The sequence below is a fragment of the Gossypium hirsutum genome, chromosome D02 (assembly GCF_007990345.1).
Source record: "Gossypium hirsutum isolate 1008001.06 chromosome D02, Gossypium_hirsutum_v2.1, whole genome shotgun sequence".
In the NCBI taxonomy this organism is placed as follows: Eukaryota; Viridiplantae; Streptophyta; class Magnoliopsida; order Malvales; family Malvaceae; genus Gossypium; species Gossypium hirsutum.
In genome coordinates, this window is record NC_053438.1 from 2,875,952 (window position 1) to 2,900,147 (window position 24,196).

The following is a 24,196-nucleotide window of genomic DNA, read 5'->3' on the forward strand; positions in this document are numbered from 1 at the left end:
GTCCTAAATTAAAGATTTTAAAAAATTTCAAATTAAAATATTACTCATAATTTGAGAACTTAATTAAAACATTGTAAAGTTTAGGGGTCAATTTAAAATTTGATGTATAATTTTGAGATGTAAGGTGAATTAGCCATTTGATAAATCATTACATATTTACAAGTTGGATACTCATTAACAAATTGATTTTATATTATAAGTTAAATTTTATATTTTTGGTGCTATAACAAAATTTACTTAAAAATGAAATAGTAATTTTTTATTTAAAAAATTAAATGATGTAGAAATAATTATATATAACATAAAAATGATAAAATTTACTTGAGTTTCAAATAATTTAAAGATAAAATATTTGTAACATGGATTTTCTTTTAAAAGGTCGATACGTAAAATATATAGTTTAACTCAAAATATCGGTTGAACTATCATCTTTGCTTATTCTATGGGTAGTAATAGTTCCAATAGGGTTTAAAGTGCTATAATTTAGTCTTTGTAGCTGCCTTTGTTGGAAATTCGCACCAAATTTTTTATATTCTCTAAAGTATTCGTGTTTGGTATTTGTGTTTAACACCCGAATAGTTGTATAGATATATATGTATGATCAACAATACTTAAGTTGTATTAATGCTAATATCCAACACTTTTCTTCAAGTCTAAGTAACATGCATCTTGTCCTTTCAAGTGAATAACCAAATTGAAGGAAAAGAATCTGTTTGCTTTTAGATGTGTTTTGAAGTGATGTAGAATAGGAGAATTTTACTTGAACGATAATACCAAATCTGCAAAAAAATGTTACAAGACAGAGGGAAAAATAGCAATGAATCTTTCTTCAGTTTTCAAGGAATTTATCATCAAAGCAAGTCTGTATGCAATGCCATAGAGCAGTAGTGTGCCAAAGTAGATAATTGTACTAGGTTGTTATGATTTTATTTTACTCAGACTCGGGTGTGAGTGTTGGGTATGAGTATATGCCTGAGATTGGTATGTTGAAAAATTTGAAGGTTTTTTGTGTATTTGAAGGGTTATGTCCCTTATCTTTATCTAGATATGTCTTGGACATGATGGTCAAACACACATGCTTAAAAAAGTGAAGAGTCTGAACAACGTTAGTTATGGCCTTTTATACTGCATGTTTACTTACCGTAGCATCTTTTTTTCCTTACTGCCAGATATAACTGCTTAAGTTAATGTGCTTTAATTTTACAGTGATAATCGGGGAGATAGCTAATTTCGCTGCTTATGCGTATGCTCCTGCAATTCTTGTAACACCATTGGGAGCCTTAAGTATTATTTTCAGGTATGTATTAAGTTCCATTTTTGTTAGTTAAAAATATGAGAATCATTTAACAACCCAGTTGCGTTCATGCTCATATAAGAAATGGTGTTTATAAGCTTACATCTTTTTCTATGTTGCTTTTACTCGTTTTCTTGAAGGAGTCATGTCTAACATTCGTGTTCAACACATTTGGACAAGATACAGGGATGTGACCTTCTAGATACATTTAAAGATTTGAAAAAACTTTAATATACCCATGTTGGATAATTCTTGCCTCCAACATTCACACTCAAGTTCTGAGTAACATAGCATATTTATTTATGAAGGCACGTGGAGAAACATGCATGTTTGCCATTGATGGATGGGATTGGCCTGTAGATTTGACTAATTTTATGAAGAAAACATTATTATGCAGTGCAGTGCTAGCACATTTTATTTTGAAAGAGAGATTACACATCTTTGGTATGCTTGGATGTGCTCTTTGCGTAGTTGGCTCTACAACCATTGTCTTACATGCTCCCAAGGAGAGACATATTGAATCTGTGAAACAAGTATGGCATCTTGCAACTGAGCCAGGTATGTAAGAACATTCCAATATAGCTACTTATTCTTTAAGATTTACCTTAAAATAACCTATGTTGTTTTGAGTTTTTATTTTTCTTGAAGGATCTGTATCCAACACTTGTGTTGAACTAATATATGCATTTTTGCGTTGACAGGATTCCTTGTATACTTTTGGGTTGTTTTGGCTGTGGTAGCAGTGATTATTTTTCAATATGTTCCACGCTATGGCCAAACCCATTTGGTAGTGTATATCGGAATCTGCTCTCTCATGGGGTCTCTTACGGTTTGTTGATTACTTTTAGGCTTCTTCCTCTTTCTCTCTCTCTTTCTCTTCTTCTTTTATTTTATTTTAATTTATATTATATTTATTCTTCAATTTTTTGAAGCTCTTCATCTGACACACTTCAGGATATCATTATGAGGATATGAATCTTCAAAGATTCTTTAAATGCATGAAAAATTAAGTGTATTTAAAGGATTTTATTCCTATACACGAGTCTAGATATATATATATGTATATATATGTGTATATGTGTGACATGAGTATTTTAATGAAACTGAAAGTTGAAATACGTAAATTAAGTGCTTTACAAGTTTTGGCACTACTAGTAATTTGGACATCAACATTGTTAGTTACTCATTTTTAAGTTGCTTATAGGATAAAAAAGCATAAATGTGTGTGTGTTTTTTTTTAAATAATTTCTTTCAACCTTATTTTCTTAATTTAATGTGATGATTGACTCTAAATTTATGTTGTCGTTGTTATTCTTGATGGTACTAAAAGCTTAAAATTTTGCAGGCTTTAGACACCTTTAATACTGCTGTTGTGTGTCCTGTTTGCTATGTCATGTTCACAACATTCACCATTATTGCCAGCATTATCATGTTTAAGGTAAGGTTATTATTATTATTATTATTATTTTTATACATCCTTAATCCACTTATATTGGTAGGGAGTGCGAGTGAATTGAGCTTTTAACCAACAAATTTTTTTTTTATTACTTTTGAGCTTAACTAACCTTCTCATGGAGATATGTTTGACCACTTTCATGAACATTGCAAACACATTTATTTAATTTATATGAATAAACGTGAACACAAATAGACCAAAAAATAAACCAACGGATCAAATTTGATTCCTATACAATCCTACTTACAAAAATCTTGTTTTTTTGTATATAATAATGTATTCTTTTTCTTTTTTGTTTTCTTGAAGGATTGGAATTCACAAGGCGGGACAGAGATTACAACAGAATTATGTGGATTTATTACAATTTTATCAGGCACATTCCTCCTTCACAAAACTAAAGATATGGGAAAAAGTTCCAGTGGCAGACTCCCTGTTTATACATCTCCTGAGCCAAATACAATCGCCGAATCTAGATAGTTAGCCCTACATGTTTGGAATTCGTATTTGGATTCTAATCCTTAGCTTTCTTGCGTTTAGTTTCGTACAAGAAAAAAAAACAAAAGTAGAATTAGGAGGGTTTTTTTTTTTTTAATTTGAGGTTTATGTACATTTTCTATTTGAAAAGTTGCTACTAAAATGTTTGGAAATAGGTTTTTTAGTCTCCTGTTTTTTTATTTGTTTTTTTTTCGTAATATGTTTGAGTTTGATATTTAATCATTAGAATTAAAAATCCAATTCTTTACTAATAAATGGAACAATTGTTAGTTTTTAGTGTTATTTTTGAGCTCTTATGTATTTGTATTTTACCTGTGTTTATAGTGTTGACTGGTCAAAATTATAGGGTATATAAAAAACGTTATCATATGAAATTATTGGAGTTAAATTTAAAAAATTAAACACGTCAAATTAAAATCTTGTTATAATATCATTAATTTCATTTTAGAGCACATAAATTTCAAATTATATATATATTTGATTTTATTTAAAGCAAAATAATAATAAAAATATTATAGTTTTTTAAATATATATATAATAAATTTTCTAAGTTTCAAAATTAATAGGGATCAAACGAGTATGTATACCAATCTGTTGTATGAATTATTCAAATTATTCGAATTATTTAAATTGCAAAATTTAACTCGAAACTTGACTTATAAACATTATGAAATCTAGAAACTTAATTTAAAATTCAATGTATAATTTTGAGATGTAAGGTGAATTAATCATTTGATAAATCATTAGAATTAATTAGAACTTTTTTTATTTGTTACTTTTTTTCATAATATGTTTGAGTTTAATATTTAATCATTAGAATTAAAAATCCAATTCTCTACTAATAAATCAAACAATTGTTAGTGTACAACCCAATTATTGCCCGGGCCCAATTAACAGAGCCCAAACGGCCCAATAAGCCCAACAGGCCCAGAACCCAGTCAAGGGTTTCAGAAAACAGAAACCCTAGCCAAGCCTAGCGCCGCGCCCATCCCTTTGCCATCATCATTCATTTTGTCCCATCGCCACCCATCGCTACTAGCTTCATCAACACCTGCAAAACAGAGAAAACACGCAAAAAGCAACAACTATTGGTCCACCATGGAAGGGGATTGCATTAATTATGCCAAAAGGTGCCATAAATGTCAAATTTATAGTGACAAAATGCACGCACCACCTTCACCCCTTCATGTTATGGTTTCTCCATGTGGGGAATGGACGTTATCGGGCCAATATCTCCAAAAGCTTCTAATGAACATCGTTTTATCTTTGTGGTTATTGATTACTTCACTAAATGGGTGGAGGCTGCTTCATATGCAAATGTCACGAAGTCGGCAGTTAGCAAGTTTCTGAAAAAAAAGATCATATATCGATATGGGATGCCTGAAAGGATCATATCCGATAATGCGATGAACTTAAACAACAACTTAATAGCGGAAGTTTGTAGTCAGTTCAAGATCAGACACCACAATTCGTCATCGTACCGTCCAAAAATGAATGGTGCCGTGGAAGCAGCTAACAAAAACATCAAGAAAATTGTAGGAAAAATGACTGAAACCTACAAAGACTGGTACGAGAAATTACCTTTTGCTCTCCTGGCATATCGTACTTCTGTTAGGACCTCTACTGGGGCAACACCGTTTTCTTTAGTCTATGGGATGGAAGCAGTTTTACCCATAGAAGTTGAAATTCCTTCCCTCTGAGTATTAGTCGAACTAAAGTTGGATGAGGCTGAATGGATTCAATCTCGATATGACCAGCTAAACTTGGTAGAAGAAAAGAGGTTAAAAGCTATTCGTCATGGTCAGATGTATCAGAAACGAATGATGCGAGCCTATAACAAAAAAGTTCGTCCTAGAGAATTTTACGAGGGGACCTGGTTTTGAAAAAGATCCTTCCTCTACAAAAGGATTTTGAGGAAAATGGATGCCAAATTGGGAAGGTCCTTATGTGGTAAAAAAGGCCTTTTCAGGAGGAGCTTTAATCCTGAGCGAGATGGATGGTAAAAGCCTGCCAAATCTTGTAAATTCAGACTCAGTCAAGAAATATTTCATTTGAAAAAAGGGGCATCCAAAAAAAAAAAAGAAGGGGAGAGGCCAAGGTGAAAACCCGCAAAGGGCGCCTTGAGACCAAAGGGGATTTGAGTTGAAAACCTGAAAAAGGCGGCTCAAATTTTGAAGAAACGTGAGGTGAAAGGAACAGCTCAAATTTTGATCAGGATCTGAGGCATGTGGTGGTCTTACTACCTGAATCACAAGGAGTAGGTGACATCTTGGGGTATCGACAAAATACTGTAGATTCCCTAAACACATATTAAATGGTCTTTAGAAAACTTATGCAGGGAAGCTCGTGCTACGATATCTGGGGCACCTGTTGTTATCTTATATTTTAAATCTTGGCAAAATTTGTTATCTTGATTAATGTATTCATTTCAAGCTTTGCTCCCCAATAAAATTTCATTTTATCTATTGTCTTATTTCATTTTATCTTAGCAAAATTTGCTATCTCGATTAACTCATTCATTTCGAGATTTGTTCTTAATAACATTTGTTTGTTCGTTGTGGTAATCTTTTCGAAAAACATCTGGAATAACTATTAATGAACTGAATGTTCAAGCAAATGAAGTTTTGCATATTACTCTAGAAATTTCTAAATAATGAAGGAACCTGAAACAGGACTGTTGTTTAGAGCACACCAAATTCAAAGTGTCTAAAAGGGAAAAGTCCAAGTCAGGACTATCCTTTCAAATTTTGTTGTCCAAACATTGAACAAAATGACAAGATGTCGTGTTGGTGGAAAAGCTTCAATGAACAAAAAAGTAATGTTCACCAAGCAATAAGAAAATGTCTTCTGGGAGAAGAAAACTCTTCATTGAGCATAAACATTTGGTATAACACCTTGGGAATGGGGTAAAGGACCAAAGAGCTTCACATTCTGTATCATTGAATTGTGGTAGCAGAGGATCGAAAAAAGGCCAGATCTTTCTACCCTTGGGTTGCAGCGGGAGAAAGATGGTTCAAATTTTGCATCCAGTGGATTGAACTTGGAGGTTTACAGTGGGGGCAATCTGATTAAGTGTTTCTTTGGATTTGCCAGTCGAGCAAGAAAGCGTTGTAGCACGTCAGCGATAAACCTTAATAAGCTTTTGCGTGATGATAACCTAAGCATTAAGGAATCACTTTTATGACATTTAGCATTCATTCAAATGTCATTCATACACGTCTAGTTAGGAGCATTTGATTCATTCTGGTCATCCTAATCACTAGGCACAAATAGATTCATAAAATAGAATATACAGGTCATGTTCCCCAGAGAACAGATCAATAAAGATAGTAGATCTTGCCTTCCTGCACTGACAGCGAAGCAGATCGAAGAAACCATAGTTTGCAATCTAAAATATCGAAGCCACATCGGCGAATCTTACTTCTGGCGATGCAGCGGAGCAGATTGAAGCTACAACAGCGAATCTCACTTCCCCGACATTGCAATTTAAAGGATCGAAGCCACAACGGCAAATCTTACTTCTGGCAATGCAGCGGAGCAGATTGAAGCTACAACAGCGAATCTCACTTCCCCGACATTGCAATTTAAAAGATCTAAGCCACAAAGGCGAATCTTACTTCTGGCGATGCAGCGGAGCAGATTGAAGCTACAACAGCGAATTTCATTTCCCCAACATTGCAAATTGAAGGATCGAAGCCACAACGGCGAATCTTACTCCTGGCGATGCAGCGGAGCAGATTGAAGCTACAACAACGAATCTCATTTCCCCGATATTGCAATTTAAAAGATCGAAGCCACAACGGTGAATCTTACTTCTGGCGATGCAGTGGAACAGATTGAAGCTACAACGGCGAATCTCATTTCCCCGACATTGCAATTTAAAAGATCGAAGCCACAATGGTGAATCTTACTTCTGGCGATGCAGTGGAACAGATTGAAGCTACAACGGCGAATCTCACTTCCCCGACAATGCAATTTAAAAGATCGAAGCCACAACGGCGAATCTTACTTCCAGGCGATGCAGCGGAACAGATTGAAGCCGCAACGGCAAATCTTATTTCCTCGGCAAGACCGGGCAAAAATTGGTCTTTCTTAGTCTTTGCTCTGTTATTGTTACACGACAACGAGCAAAGAGGGGCAACTGTACAGCCCAATTATTGCCCGGGCCCAATTAACAGAGCCCAAACGGCCCAATAAGCCCAACAGGCCCAGAACCCAGTCAAGGGTTTCAGAAAACAGAAACCCTAGCCAAGCCTAGCGCCGCGTCCATCCCTTTGCCATCATCATTCGTTTTGTCCCACCGCCACCCATCGCTACTAGCTTCATCAACACTTGCAAAACAGAGAAAACACGCAAAAAGCAGCAACAAATAATAGAAAAATAGAAATAGATGGGTTATAAAAGCAAAAACACTATCTTTGTATTTTTTAGAAGGAGAACAACTGAAATAAAAACGAGATCTAAAAGAAAAGGTTGATGCTAGTTTTTTTTCCTTTTTTGTTCTTGTGTTGTGATTTATTTTATTTTACCTTTTTTTTGTTTTCTATCTTTCTTTAACAAGAAAACGGAAAGGGATGGGGAAGAAAGTACTTACCGGTTTCGAAAGCCCGTCGCCGGAGATCTTCTCTGGTGTTGGAATCGAACCGAAAGGGGTACGAAATACTCTTCCTTCTTCGGCCTATTGAGTCCGGAGGACTCGTTTTTTAAAATGGGTTGAAAATGGGGCTTTAAAACCCGACTTTTGAGTGACTCCGGCCACCGTCCACGGCGAGGCCGGCGACGGTCTCTCGCCGAATTCTGGGCAGCTATCGGAGAAGGCAGAGAGAAGGAGAGAGAGCCTTCTGAAATTTTTGTAAAAAAATAAAGGGGAAGTGATTTTTTTTTTAGGTTTTTTTTCTATTTATAGGGTACCAAAACGGTACCGTTTTGGGAGGGTTCAGAAGAGTCCCAAAACGACGTCGTTTTGGGGCCATCCGACCGACCCGACCCAGACCGCCTAGGATTCGCGTGTTTCTGCGGTGAGGGGATATTTATGCGCGAGATCCTTCCTCTTTTGCGCCTTAGTGCAATCTGGTCCCTTTTTGTTTTTTAATTTAGCTGTATAACTTTACTTTTGTTCCATTTTAGTCCAGTTCAAAGTGATGAGTTTTGGAAGGAGGGATATTTACTGTTCTGGTCCCCCACCCTTTGCGCGCGTCATAATTTGATCATTTTCTTTGTTTCCAATTTCGATTTCAGCCTTAAGGTTTCGCTTAGTTTCAATTTAATCCTCTGCTGGATATTTTAGTTATTTATCGTTAAATTGATCATTTTAATATATTATTATTAGTATTATTGCTTGTTATTGTTAGTTTTATTTTCTTTCCATTTATGTATTCATTATCTTATTATTTCATGAGTTAACATATTTATTTCATTTGTTTATTTTATATGTATATATCATTTTGATCATTTATTATTTATTTAAAGTTTTTTTATACTTTCAAACTTTTCTTATTATTATAATTACTATTATTATTATCATACTAATTTTTATATTTGTTTATCGTTTTCATATATTATTTTATTTTATTATGTGCTATTATTTAAACTCTTTTATTATATATTATATTCCATAATATATTAATCTATGTTTTTATATTTTTTCAATACTGTCTATATCTATATAAATTGTAATAAACTTTTATTCCAATACACGTTCCTGATATACATATATTTATATCTTTTATATTACTTTATAATTTGTACATGCCCATATCTACATACATGTTACTTCCGTAAATATATATACATCTATATATATATATTACATTTTAAGATATACCCCTTTTTGCATACATAGTTTTTATGTCTTGTATATACATACATATTTTTTATAGATTTTATAATTGACATACGTATATATATATCCACATACATATTTTATACTTCATAATTTTAACACGCATATATATATATATATATGTGCTTTATATTCCTATGAATTTTATTTTATTTGTTTATTTACTTTTATTTTAAAAGAATATTGCAATTTATTTGTTTATACTTGCTATTTTGCAATTGTCTCTTTTATCTATTCATTTTGATTACTCGTATTATTTTATTATCGCATTCAATATCGCTTTGTATACATGTTAACCTCGTGTTTTATTTCTACCGTTAATTTATTTCGATACATAAGTTTCGACTTTCAAACAAGCAACATTTCGTGTTTAGATTCAAGAAGGTCGTACCCTAACTTACTGGGTTTCGATTTTCACGATAAATCTAAATGCACGAATCTTTTTAAACTCAAGTTTTAAACGATATCGGGAATTAAAAAAGGATCGTGTCCTAACTTACTGGTCGTGATTCCTTTTCTAATCCAAGATAGTTAAATACTTTTTAAATAAGCCTTTTTTGTATATTGGGAATTCGAGATATTGTGTCCTAACTTACTGGATACGATTCTCTTTCTCGATTAACATAAAATATGCTTCTTTTCCCAAATTTTTAATGTTTAATACAAGGATCGTACTTTTAATTCTTTCAAGTTCTCAATTTTCAACATCAAGACGTTAGATAATTAACTAGGTACCAATTTCTGGGCGTTACGAGGGTGCTAACCCTTCCTCGTACGTAACCGACTCCCGAACCCGTTTTCTAGATTCCGTAGACCAAAACCGTTGTTTTAATAAAATGAAATTATTTATTAAAAACAACCTCTTTCCAAGGTGACCCAATCACACTTCAAAAAGGATTGGTGGCGACTCCCATTTCATTTTCAAAACCCAAGTCGACCCCTTTTTTTTTCAAAAAATGGTGTCAACAGTTAGTTTTTAGTGTTATTTTTGAGCTCTTATGTATTTGTATTTTACCATTTATAGTGTTGACTGGTCAAAATTATAGTGTATATAAAAAGTATTATGGTGTGAAATTGTTTAATTTAAATTTAAAAATTAAACATGTCAAATTAAAACTTTATTATAGTATAATTAATATTTGAAATTATAAATATTTAAAAACTGTTTCAAAGCAAAATAATAAAAAATTATTATATTTTTTACATAATATAAATTTTAGAATTTTTATGAATATTTTGATTTTAAAAATTATTTTAATTTTTTTGTAATTTTTGTTGAGAGAGATTAATTTGTTAATTTTTAAAATTGACAGGAATCAAATGAGTATATATATTAATCTATTTTTTAAATTATTTGAGTTATTTAAATTATAAAATTCAACACGAATCTCGAATTATAAATATTTTTAATAATATAAAACATAAAAATATTAAACTTATATAATAATTAAATAATAATATAGAAATGAAAATATTTCTCACGCTCTAAGAAAGTTTGGAAGCGGAAATTTAAACATGTTTCTTTCAAAAGTAAAAAATTCTATATATTCTATCATCTACCCATCAATCTAGAAGGTGACTTGACTTGTACACATTGGTTGAATGTTGTTAATAAGCGAATGAGATGGATAAAATATTAAAATCTCATTTTTTAAAATTAAAATTAACAAAAAAGAAAGACTTAAGGCAAATTAAGTGTGAATTTAACAACTTATTTCTAATACTAACAATAAAAAATTTATGCATCATCACTAACAGCTTTAAATAATACATTATTATCCCTTGCTTTAACATATTGAAAAAATTTGACCAAAAAGACTTAACTAAAGTGGTGGAACAGTATTTTGATGGGGTCTTGATTTGGCAAAATGACTTAGAAATTGCATGCAACGTCAATCTCTCATAAATATTGTATAAATAAGTTGCATGCCAAACACAATCCTCCTTCACACCCACCCAACATGAACACCCTTCATTCCCTTATTTCTTCACTCTTTCTCTTCTCATGCTTCCTTCCTCTTCTCTTGTCTTTTTCACCTCCTCAAACTCATCTCCCAATGCAATGCCTTGATGACCAGAGATCTCCTCTGCTGCAATTGCAGCATCATCTTTACTATGCCCCTAATTTTACTTTCTCTTCCAATTTTGACCTCTGGGATGTCAACACTGATTGTTGTTCTTGGGAAGGAGTCACTTGTGATGCTTATGGTCATGTCGTTGGCATTGATCTTAGTTACAAAAACCTTTCAGGCAGCTTTCACCCCATATTCAATCTCTATCGTCTTCAACGCCTTAACCTTGCTGGAAACAACTTTAATACCACTCTGTTTTCCTATGGGTTTGATAAACTCCAAAATCTAACTCATCTCAACCTTTCAAGCTCATGTTTCCATGGCCAAATTCCAGTGGAGATCTCATTCTTAAAAAGGTTAGTCTCTCTTGATCTGTCTAATCAAGATTCTTGTTATTGCAGATTTTACAAAATTCTCTACCCTGGCTTCTACTACTGTTTTTTATTGCCTTACGAACTTCAACAGCCTCTTAAATTGGAGAATCCAAACTTCAAGACATTAATCAAGAATTTGAGGTTTCTCACAGAGCTTTATTTGGATGGGGTAAACATTTCAACTCAAAGTGCTAAATGGTGTGAAACCACATCTCTTGTACTTTCCAACCTGCGTGTGTTGAGTCTGTCAAACTGTGGTTTGAAAGGTCCATTATGTTCTTCACTCTCAAGACTCTCTTTTCTTTCCAAACTTATCCTTGATGGGAACCCAATCTCTTATTTACCTCCCAATTTCTTGGAAATTTCCTCTCGTTTGGTTTCTCTCAGTTTGGGGAACTGCAATTTGAGTGGCCATTTTCCAACTGAAATTCTCTTATCGCCAAAAATTCAAAGCATTGACATTTCAGCTAATGACCAACTTATGGGTCAGTTGCCAGAATTTCCAGCAAACAATGCATTACTGAGTCTGTCACTTTATGACACAAATTTCAGTGGAAAACTACCCCATTCAATTGGTAATCTCAAGTTCTTGACTAATTTAGAGCTTTCTGGTTGCAAATTTTTTGGACCCATTCCATGGCCAATTGCAAATCTTAGTCACCTGGTGAACTTGAATCTAGGATATAATGATTTCAGTGGTTTAATCCCTTCGTTTCATAGATTAGGAGTTCCTAATCTTGAAAATCTCAATTTGGAGGGGAACAAGCTTTTTGGATCAATACATTCTTCTTTATTTACTCTTCCATCGTTGAAGATCTTGTCTCTTGGAGACAATCAATTGGTTGGGAAAATGGATGAGTTCCCCAATGCATCTTCTTCTTTGATTGAAGTACTGTCTATAGGCAATAATTATTTAACAGGACCAATCCCAAAGTCAATCCTTCAACTTCCAAGGCTTGAATGGCTTTATATCGAAAGCAATAGCTTCAGTTCCATGAAGCTTGACATGTTTGTCCAACTCAAGAACTTAAAGGGTCTCGACTTATCCAACGTAAGCTTGTTAATTGACAGCGACAACAGAAGTCTTACTTTTCCCCAATTAGAGAGCCTAGGGCTAAGGTCATGCAACCTTACTGAATTTCCAGAATTCATCAAAACACAAGACAAGTTGGTTTCTCTGGGTCTTTCTAACAACCATATCCATGGTGTTGTGCCTAATTGGTTGTGGAAGAGCAGCCTTTCAATGTTAGACCTTTCTTTCAATGTGATTGATTTTCCAAAACAACTTCCTTTAAGTGATGCAAACTTCTCTTTCCCATTGTTGAGGCGATTGCGTTTGAGATCTTGTAACATAAGTGCATTTCCGGAGTTCTTAAAGAGTCAAGAAAATTTAGAATATCTCGACGCATCTTCTAACAAGTTGAGTGGCCCAATTCCAAATTGGTTATGCAATATGAGTCAACTTAGCCATTTTGATGCATCTTATAACAATTTGAGTGGCTCAATTCCAAATTGCTTGGACAATATGAGTCAACTTGGCAGTTTCGATGTATCTTATAACAATTTGAGTGGCCAAATTCCAAATTGCTTAGGCAAAATGAATGCTCTCTTTTCCTTGAATCTGCAAGGAAATAACTTCAGTGGAATGTTACCAAAATTTTCAAAAGCAACCCAACTAAACTTTCTCAAAGTTAGTGAGAATAGATTGGAAGGGAAGTTGCCCAGATCACTAGCGGAATGCACTCAGCTTGTAGTATTGGACGTAGGAAGCAACATGATCAATGATACATTCCCTTTTTGGTTGGAGAAATTGCCTTACTTGATGGTTCTAATATTGCGGGAAAACAGATTTTATGGTCAAATTAAACATAGATTTGTTTTCCCAACTTTGGATGTGTTGGACATTGCTTCAAACCAATTTTCTGGTGAACTATCTATTGATTTCCTTCAACCCACTCGACTAAGGTCACTCAAAATAGGGGGGAATAAATTGGAAGGGAAGCTGTCGAGATCATTAGCCAATTGCACAGCACTTGAGGTTCTGGACCTCGGAAATAATATGGTTCATGATACATTCCCATTTTGGTTAGAGAAGCTGCCTTCCTTGAAGGTTCTCGTTTTGCGAGCAAACAGATTCTACGGCACAATTTCAAAAATCGACACGGAACGTGGGTTTCCAAAGCTACGCATATTGGACATTGGTTCCAATCATTTTTCAGGTGACTTGTCCATTGAATTTTTGCAGAGTTTGAAGGCAATGGCGAAGATGACTAATGACGAAAAGGCTAAGCTGGATTATATCGGAGAGAATTATTCTCAAGACTCTGTGACAATTGTTAACAAAGGGATTGAAATGTCCTACCAAAAGGTCTTGACAATTCTTACTTGTCTTGACCTTTCCAACAATAGTTTCCATGGGAGAATACCAGAAGAGATACAAATGCTGAGGTCACTCAGAGTGATGAACTTATCTAACAATGGCTTTTCTGGTGAAATCCCATTAGCACTTGAAAATCTAAAAGATCTTGAATCTTTGGATCTCTCACAGAATGAGCTGTCAGGGAAGATTCCTGCACAACTTACAAGTTTAACTTTCTTAGCAGCATTGAACTTGTCTTACAACCAACTTGAAGGGAGCATACCACAAAGCAACCAATTCATTACATTTACAAATGATTCCTACCGTGGGAACCCAAAATTGTGTGGGCTGCCATTGTCAAGGAAATGCAATGAAGTTGGTCTTCCAATGCTACCACCTCCAGGGGAAGATGTAGATTCAAGGTTATATGCTGTGTCTACTTGGAAAATTGCGTTGATAGGTTATGCTAGTGGATTAGTCGTTGGGCTATGTATTGGATATACAGTGCTGAATGAGTTGGGAAACAAATGGGTTGACAAGTTCAAAAAGTGTGGGAAAAGAAATAGAAGAAGATGTAGGTTTACCAAGTTCACTATCATATCGTACTCGTAATTTTATGTTACCATTGTGCAATGCAGGAGGTACTTGAAGCAGGACATGGAATGTACAGTTGTGAGGTTCATGAAGAATGTAGGCAATGATCCTAACAAGATCAATCCACTGGTTTGTAATTTTGCTTTATATGCACTTTTTTCCTGTTGTAGTTTTCCATGAGTATAAATAAGTGTTTATTCATTTTGCATCCAGGTCCCTGTGGATTTGGGGGATGCAATGTATCACTGCTACTCAATTTCCATGCTAATAATGATATTATAAACAGGGAAATGGCTGCCCAAGCTTTCTTTTATATACAATTTACTTTTACTTCAATTATTTTATCTTCAGAATATTTGTACAGCTGAGGAGATTTGATGGCATGATGTTAATGAAAGCCATATCTGATGGACATTGGACTAATTGTGTAAAGAGACGCAGATGCTGCTACTCCCATCCTTTGCTCTTCCAAACAGATACTAGCTTTATATTTTATCAATCACGTGTTGGGCTTTAGGACCGGGTGTAAAGGGTGGACCTGTTGGTCTGGGTTTTAGTTCAGCCCGACACTTATTTTCATACTAGTTTGTTTATCCTTTCAATGATAGTTTTATTAATTTCAAAAAACTTTTGAAATTGAAATTAATTTTTTCAAAGAATCGAAAAATTGTTAATAATACAAGATATCTTGCCAGTCTCATTTGTCTTTGATAATTTCAATTAAATCTATAGAAATTTTAATGTAAAAATTTAAATATGTTTCTTTCAAAGAAATTGCGCCTAAGAAGAGAAAAACTGTAAACATTTTATCATCAAAATTTCTGCTACTTGTGCCCATCAATCCATCTCAACTACCTAAGAAACTTGCTAAACATTGTTTTCATGGGGTAAAAAAGATTTAGACATTTGCATGCAGTGCCAAAAGGCTGAGACTAAGTCCAATAATATCTCATTCCATAAATTTCTATTGATTCCATACACTTTAAGTTCATTGAAAAGTCATCAAAGTTATGAGAAAATTTAGTTTTTGAGCCATCAATTTATCTCAACCAGCTAAAAAAAATCACCACAATTCCATTTTTTTTATTAATTGACTAAAATAAAATTAGTGGTACAACATTATTTTCATGCAATAGTGATCGGGCTTAGTCCAAAATTAAAAATAATGTATGGAAAGTACTAATTTGTGTATAAATAAGTTGTATGGAAACAATCCTCCTTCACAGCCAGCAAACATGAAAGCCATATCTGATGGACATTGTACTGATTGTGTAAAGAGACACTTGCATGCTGCTACTCCCACCGTTTGCTGACACATGGGGTTTTTATTTTATCAAACACATGTTGGGTTTTGGTACAGCCTCGCACTTATTTTGTACCAATCGAAGTTTCGCAGAAATTGTGCGGTTATCATAATTTCCACTCCATATTCCCATCAATCCATCTCAACCAGCTAACACATATGCTTTATTTTTGTGTTTATAATTACTTGACTTAAACAAAGTGGTTAACCATTGTTTTCATATAGTAAGGATCGGGCAAAGACTTAGACATTTGCATGCAATGCCAAATCTTGAATTTAGAGTTGAACCCATAATTTGGGGTGTTGGATTTAATTAAACTTGGTGGATCATAACATATTTATAAGTTGGATACTACTTAATAATTAGGATTTAGGAGTACTCATTAATGGGTAAAAAGACTTGAACATTAGCTTGCATGCCAAAGAAAAAAATGTTAATTTCTAAAACACATTTCATCTTATCCTTCAGCAAATTATTTCCGTCTCATTTATTTTTGATGATTTTTATGAGTGCTTAATCAAATCAAGTGAGAAATTTTTGAGTTAATTGAACAATGAGTCCTATTTATCATCCTAACTTGATTAGACATTTTTTCGAATTGAGTCAAGTGAAATGAAATTCGAGTCAAATTGAATCGAGTGAAATTATTCAAGTTCAATTAAAAAATTAAATATGTTAAATTAAAATATTGTTATAGGATAATTAATTCAATGTTAGAGCACATAAATTTAAAACTATATACATTTGAAAATTTTTTCAAAACAAAATAATAAAAAAATTCTTACTACTGAAAAATATACATAATTTAAATTTTTTATAAATATTTTAAATTTTAAAAATTATTTTGAAATATTTTGTAATTTTTGTTGAGAGATCAATTTGTTCATTATTAAATTGCTTATAGGATAAAAAAGCATAAATGTGTTTTTTTTTAAAATAATTTCTTTCAACCTTATATTCTTGATTTAATATGATGATTGACTCTAAATTTAAGTTATTATTCTTGATGCTACTAAAAGCTTACAATTTTGCATGCTTTAGACACTTTTAATACTACTGTTGTATGTCCTGTTTACTATGTCATGTTCACAACGTTCACCATTATTGCCAGCATTATCATGTTTAAGGTAAGGTGTAGGTGACTCCATCAGAATTTTAGTGTTACAATCTAGTATGTTTTCCAATGTTAGCCAAAGGCCAACACTATCTCACACTAGTATTACAATGTACACATACTTGTTAGGGAAATTTATCCAATGAAACAGAGCATTAAACTAGTTTCCCAGATGCAGGGAAGAATTGGTATGCCACAATACTATGAAAATGATTAAGAAAAATACTAATAACAAAAAAAATGGTAATGGAATCACAGTAATTGAAATGATGAAGAACGGTGTTTACCTGGATTATTAGCGACGACTCTAATGGTTGCCCATCCATTCACAGGCACTCCAACTGTGTTCCTCACAGGTGGATCAACAAGGTTGAATTTAGAAGTATCCTTTTTAGGATCGAAGTTCTTTAAACGTTGTGCAATGATATAGAAATCGTATCCATGAAGATGAAGATGTTGATGCTGATGCTGATGTGGTTGGTGGTGGCAATGATGAAGGTGAGTGAAGAATGTTCAGTGATGGAGGATGCCTCCAGAGAGCTGGGAGCCGAAAGTGTTGAAGAAAAATGGTGGAAAAAGAGCCCCCGGTTAGAAGCTTTGCTACAATTAAAGTTGAGTTAAATTGAGTTTGTCACAAAATGCTGATTTGTATCCCGATGAAATTTGGTGTCTACGTAAAAAAAAATATATATATAATGAAAGAAATGATGCCTTACAATGTGGTTTGCTTTTTAGTTTAGTAAACAATCTAAAACACTAGAAAATTGGAACTGACCTTAGATTTAAAAAAAGATAATAAAAAAATCCATATTTTAGATTTAAAATTTGAATTCATTTGATAAACTTTGAAAAAAAAAAACTTTTGAATTTGGAGCTTAACTTTCTCAAAGAATTGAAACTTTGTTTATAATATAATATATCTTGTTAATCTCATTTGTCTTTCATAATTTCAAATAGGAATAAATCTCAAAATTACATATCAACTTTAATTTAATGGTGTAATCACTGAATTTTGTCCGGGAATAACTTTCGTTTTAAAAAAAAATTTAAATTTTTTTTTTGCATTTTAACTCCTGAACTTTTTTAAAATTTCATTTTAACCTTTAAACTTTCTCAAAAGTACATTTCAACCCCTAAAATATTTTAAATTATATTTTGACCCCTAAAATTTCTTGAAATTACATTTTAACCCTTACAATTTCTTAAAATTACACTTTTGCCCCAAAAATTTCGCTGCGTTTATGATTCAGTCCTTCTGACAGCCACAACGAATTGCACCTGCAATAGGCGGCGGCCGACCTAGCCCTTCCTAGCCCACTTGCTACCTGCAAAAAGAAGCACAAAATCAGCTATAAAAGGGGTTTAAACCCCAAAAATAAGGGGAGGAAAAAAACATAAAAAAAATACAAAGAAAAAAAAAAGGCTTTGAAAAAGAGAAAGAAAAGGAAAAGAAGAGAGGGGAGGAGGAGAGGCCGGCCATCGGCGAGCCACCGGCAGCAGCACGAGCAGAGGCGTCGACGGCGGCGAAGGAGACCAAACGGAGAAGAAGAAGAAGAAGAAAGAAAAGAAAGAAAGAAAGAAGAAAAGAGGAAGAAGAAAGAAAAAAAAAGAAAAAATAAATTTTTAATCGGGCCGACCCGACCCGACTGACCGACCCTTCCAACCCAACCCGCATTTGACCCGAACCCGACCCAAAAAAAAAACCAAATAAAAAAGACCCAAAACAAAAAAATCCAAAAAAAAAAAAAAAGGAAAACCCCAAAGAAAAAAAAGAAGCCCACAGCAGACCAGCCCAATAGCGCAGGCCCACTAGCCGACCCAGTCCAGCAGCGGGGTCCAGTGCAGTAGCAGGCCCAGCAGTCCCAGGCCCAATCTGAAGCAGGCCAAAGGAAAAAGAAGGAAAAAAAGAAAAGAGAAAAAAAAGGGGAAAAAGGAAAAAAGGAAGGCTCGAGTCATGTAGCTCTCTCGGTCAAGCTCGTATTTTTGATCGGTCAATCTCGTATTTTTGAGCTTTTTGGTAATTTCTCTTTTACCTATTTTTAATTTAATTCGCGTATTTGAATGATGTTTTTAATATTGTTGATATATTTTTAAGCATTTTATTTTTCGTATTTAATTTTTTATAAGTTAATTTTATTTTATTTCTAAAAAATTTAAATAAGTCAACGAGTCAATTTAACATTAAATTGTTGATTTCATCGTTATGTTGGGTGAATATCATCGGTTTATGTTAAACACGATACGCCCTTTTAAAAATTGTAAATATTCAAAAAATTCGTGTTTTCAAAACATTTCTCGTGTTTCAAAATTTTCGTGTTTTAAAAAATTTTTCTCGTGTTAAAAAAATATTCATGTTTTCAAAAATAAGGCAACGAATCGATCTGACACTAATTCGTTGATTTCATTGTTATGTTGAGTGAATATAATCGGTTCGTGTTAAATACGATATTTGCTTAATAAAAAATCGAAAAGTTTGTGTAAATTTTTTTTTGTGGTTTCAAAAATATTTGTGTTTTGAACAAAATCAAAGTAAAAAAGATTCCGTTTTTCAAAATTCTCACGTCGTCGAAAAAATTCTATTTTTCAAAATTTTTCGTGTTTTCAAAAAAAATTCTCGTGTTTCAAAAATTTTCGTGTTTTCAAAAATTCTCGTGTTTTCAAAAATTTTGGTGTTTCAAAAATCTTAGTATTTTCAAAAATTTCGGTGTTTCAAAATCTTCGTGTTTTCTAAAAATTTCTGTGTTTCAAAAATTTTCGTTTTTTCACAAATTTCCGTGTTTTCAATGACTCTAGTGTTTCACAAATTGTCATGTTTTTTTTAAAAAAAATGTGTTTTGAAAAATTATCAGTGTTTCAAAAATTGCTGTGTTTTAAAAATTTTCGTATTTTTTTTTAAATTTTCATGTTTCAAAAATTTTTGTGTTTTTAAAAAATTCTCGTGTTTCAAAAATTTTCGTTTTTTTTAAAAAATTCGTGCTTCAAAATTCTCGTTTTAAAAAAAATTTCTCATGTTTCAATTGGATCACGAGTAAATATTAAATTGAACTCGTATTTTTGAAAATTAAGACGACGCGCGTTTAACGAGATACCAATTTTGGGCGTCGCGAGGGTGCTAATACCTTCCTCGCGCGTAACCGACTTCCGAACCCTAATTTTCTCTGGATTTTTACGTAGACCTAAAATTACATCTTTTTTAGAAAAATTTCTCTTAAAAAGAGAATTTATTAGGTGTTCAATCACACCTAGGAAAAAAGATCGGCGGCGACTCCTTTTTCAAATAAAATCGAGATTCAGTTTTCAAATTTTCAATAATTACTTAGACTAGCGCCCGTACTCGAAAATTTTTAGGTCGCTACAATGTGTAATTGTATATATGAACTTTAGTTTGGTGTAATTATACACGTGGAACTCTAATTGTGGTTCAAATATATACTTTAAACTTTAATTTTGATTTAATCAAACGTATTTAATGAAATAAATACATCAATTTATTTTTATATTGGATAAATATAATTATTTATGTATATAATATATAAACATAAAATGATTTTATATCAATAATTGTGTTGATAAATTATAAGAATTGGATCAAATCAAAATTTCATGTATAACATTACACAAAATTGAAATTCATGTATACAATTACACATTAATCCATAGTTTATAATTTTAAGATTTATTCCTTTAAATTAAATCTAAAGAAGTTTGGGTGTGGATATTTAAATATGTTTCTTTGAAAGAAATTGTTAAGAAGAGAAGAATTGTATCATCAAAATTTCCACTACTTATGTCCATCAATCCATCTCCCTAAGAAGATTTAGACATTTGCATGGAATGCCAAAGATTAAGATTAGGTCTAATAATATGAAAAATATCTCATAGTATCATTTTTTTTTGTCAGTCAAAAATTAAAAATATTAAAATTTTTCTGTTTCAATTGGGTTGATAAATTTTGAAAAAAAAAAGAGAGAATGAAATTGATTTTTTCAAAAAATTGAAAAGTTGTTAAATAATATGAGACATTTCGTGAATCTCATTCGTCTTTGATAATTGTAATTAAATTTAAAAGCATTTTAGTATGGAAATTTAAATAATATCATTTTTCTGTAAATTAATTTGTCTTTTTGAAAAACGTAATTAATTTATCGAACAAAGCTTATTTATGAATATTTTTATTTTTATATAAAAATTAACTTGAATCAAGTTTAATATAATTATATTAATAATGTATTTTTAATTTTAATATTATAATTTTATTTTATTAATAAATTTTAATAGTTTAATTTAATTTTAAATAATATTCTTAATATATTATTAAAAAATATTTATATTGATATTTTAATGAGAAAAATATATATAATTTATAAATATTCAATAATAAATATTTTATAGTATAAAATATGATTATTTTAATTATCATTCTTCAATGGTATTTTCAATGTAATCACGGTCCATTCTCCACAACAAAAAAGGAAAAATGTTTAAAATAAGTTGTACTTCAAAGTCGAGCTTGCATATATTTAGAATAATAACATCATTTAATGTCTAAAAATTTTATATCAATAAATAGCGAACATCAAATATGATGAGTATAAAATTGTTGCGAGGGTTATAGAAGTGACTACTTCCTATAAGCAATCCAAAAACTTGACTCAACAAATTTTAATATCTAATCTATTATATTATTTACTAAATTTAAATATTGAACATATTTCAACATATGATTATTTGTTTTGGACTTTAATAATAATACTTAGACTTAAAAAGACTAAAACATTAGCATTGATAAGGAGAATAAGACTTCAACAAAGTGGTTGATCATAATTTTCATGCATTAATGATACCGCAAAAGGACTTCAACAATTGCATCTGCATGCAATGCCCAAGACTAAAGATTAAGGCCAATGATATTTATATTTGCTTTTTTAATGACTTGCTATAAACGAAGTAGTTCAACTCATGCAGTAATGAGGGGGCAAAAGACTTGAACATTTGCTTGCATGACTAATCTCTCAAACTATTAATCATAGTTTCAACACTTAATTAATTAGAATAGTTTAAAGTTTAGATACTAATTTAGATCTGATTCATAGTTTGAGGCAAATAGATTGAAACACTGGAATATTATTCATATAGAATAAAGATGAAGCAAAATGACGAAAATATCATAATTAATATGACTTATAGTAATGTCGAGGGTTTGATCCTCGCCTTAAGTATGAAGCAACTTTAAAACTCGTGACATCTACTCCTTAAATGGGCTTACAAAATGCAAATATTTACTTACCGACTAGATACCTTGAGAAATATTTTTTTTTTGTTTTATAAATAATGGACTAGACGTTTGGAATCAATTAACTACTTTACTTTTTAAATTTAAGATAATTTCTTTATTTTAAATTTGAATAACAATACTATGATTTAATCCACATAATAAATGGTTTTAAATTGAAAGCAAACATATAAGCTTCTTAATTGAAAGTGACAACATGAGTCTTACTTTTCCCCTAGTAGAAAGCCTAAGGCTAAGTTCATGCAACCTTACTGAATTTCCAGAATTCATCAAAACACAAGACAATTGTTGATTTCTCTGGATCTTTCTAACAACCATATCCATGGTGTTGTGCCTAATTGGTTGTGGAAGAGCACCCTTTCACAGGTATACCTTTCTTTCAATATGATTGATTTTCCAAAACAACTTCCCTTAAGTGATGCAAACTTCTCTTTCCCAATGTTGAGGCGATTGTATCTGGGATCCTGTAACATAAGTGCGTTTCCAGAGTTCTTAAAGAGTCAAAAAAATTTACAATTTCTCGACCTTTCAAATAATAAAATAAGTGGTTTAATTAATTATCTTTTCAATGATAGTTTATTAATTTAAAAAATTAAATTAATTTAAAAAATATTGTTGAATTAAGTAATAATATGATAAAAATAAAAATAATTAAAATTTAATGAAATAAATTATGTCTTAAAATTAATCTAGTATGCTTTCCAATGTTAGCCAAAGGCCAACAATATCTCACACTAATATTCTCTTTTTTTAGTCCAAAATTAAAAATTTCAAATGAGAATGTGATTTATAGTATGAGGACTTAATTAATTTTTTTTTAAATTTAAAAATCAATTTAAAATTTAATCCATAATTTAAGGAATTATCCCTTTGGTAAATCCTAACATATTCATAAGTTCCATACTCATTAATAAATTAGTGCTCAAAATGCTCATTTGGATGTAAAGGGTGGACCTGTTGGTCTGGGTTTTATGTTATTTTTACCACAAAATTTTAATTTTATTTCATTTTAGTCCTTGAGAAACGGTGCGCATAAGGACAAGGGATATTTTCATATTCGGTCCCTATCATTTTTAGTGTGTTATATTTTATTCCAAAAAGGTTTCGACAATGACTACAAACATTTTTTCTCTTAATATATATTGACAAAGTTCACTATCATATCATATTGTATTTGTTCTTGTAGCAATGACAAATTTACCTTGTTGAAGTGCATAGGTACTTGATCCAAGACATGGAATGAACAGTTATGAGGTACATGAAGAATCTAGGCAGTGATCCTAACAATGATCCTAACAGCTGAGGAGATTTGATGGCTTGATGCTGATGAAAGCCTAATCTGATGGACATTGGGCTGATTGTGTAAAAAGACGCATACGCTGCGACTTCCACCCTTTGCTTTTCCAAAGAGACATTAGCTTTATATTTTATCAATCATGTGTTGGGCTTTATATTTTTTTGAAGTTTAGAGTTCAATTTAACATATAATCCATAGTTTAGGGACATCAAGTGAATTAACCCTTTGATAAATCCTAACATATTCATAAGTTGCATACTCATTAATAAATTAGGACTAAAATGCTTATTGGTAAATTGATTTCACATATAAGTTAATATATTTTTGGGTGCTATACCAAAGTTTAATTAAAAGATTTTAATGGTACACTTTTACATTTTAAAAATTTAAATTATATATAAACAATTATGATATAAAATCGAGACGGCCCACATCTAAAATATTTTAAGCATCAAATACATGAAAAAAAAAATTCTAAACCCAAATATTTTAAGCATTCGAAACATTGGCATTGGCATCAATTAGAACACTTGGATTGGATAATGAAAAAAAAAAATCCAAACCCATCTATTTAACAACGGTATGTTTATTATATGATTTTCAATACAAAATCAGATAATTAATGGGACACTGTTGAGTTAACTAATACTTACAATGTTCAATTAAATGATTTTTTCAAGAAAAATTTGATTGTTTATATAT

At 31.8% G+C, this 24,196-nt stretch overlaps 2 protein-coding genes across 5 annotated transcripts; both read left to right on the plus strand.

Annotated features, from left to right (window-relative positions):
- Positions 1–1,143: 1,143 nt before the first annotated feature.
- Positions 1,144–2,151, plus strand: LOC107934451 (probable magnesium transporter NIPA2). The gene is made up of 3 exons (XM_041088030.1): positions 1,144–1,297; positions 1,692–1,852; positions 1,996–2,151. The coding sequence occupies exons 1-3, from the start codon at positions 1,188–1,190 to the stop codon at positions 2,130–2,132; spliced, it is 408 nt and encodes a 135-aa protein (XP_040943964.1). The 5' UTR covers positions 1,144–1,187; the 3' UTR covers positions 2,133–2,151.
- Positions 2,152–11,024: 8,873 nt separating this feature from the next.
- On the plus strand, positions 11,025–16,945 carry LOC107934441 (receptor-like protein 7). 4 transcript variants are annotated; one of them, XR_001693900.2, is made up of 2 exons: positions 11,025–14,615; positions 14,700–15,186. XR_001693900.2 is itself a non-coding variant. In XM_016866873.2 (2 exons), the coding sequence occupies exons 1-2, from the start codon at positions 11,049–11,051 to the stop codon at positions 16,930–16,932; spliced, it is 3,426 nt and encodes a 1,141-aa protein (XP_016722362.2). In that variant the 5' UTR covers positions 11,025–11,048; the 3' UTR covers positions 16,933–16,945. The 4 variants fall into 4 exon arrangements, 1 of the variants encoding a protein (XP_016722362.2); XR_005910023.1 differs by having other exon boundaries at positions 14,838–15,186; XR_005910024.1 differs by having other exon boundaries at positions 14,851–15,186.
- Positions 16,946–24,196: the final 7,251 nt, after the last annotated feature.

Coding starts and splice junctions, on each gene's coding strand:
- LOC107934451 (XM_041088030.1), top strand. CDS start 1,188: ATGTGCTTTAATTTTACAGTGATAATCGGGGAGATAGCTAATTTCGCT. Junction 1,298..1,691: donor GCCTTAAGTATTATTTTCAG/GTATGTATTAAG, acceptor ATTATTATGCAG/TGCAGTGCTAGCACATTTTA. Junction 1,853..1,995: donor GCATCTTGCAACTGAGCCAG/GTATGTAAGAAC, acceptor TTGCGTTGACAG/GATTCCTTGTATACTTTTGG.
- LOC107934441 (XM_016866873.2), top strand. CDS start 11,049: ATGAACACCCTTCATTCCCTTATTTCTTCACTCTTTCTCTTCTCATGC.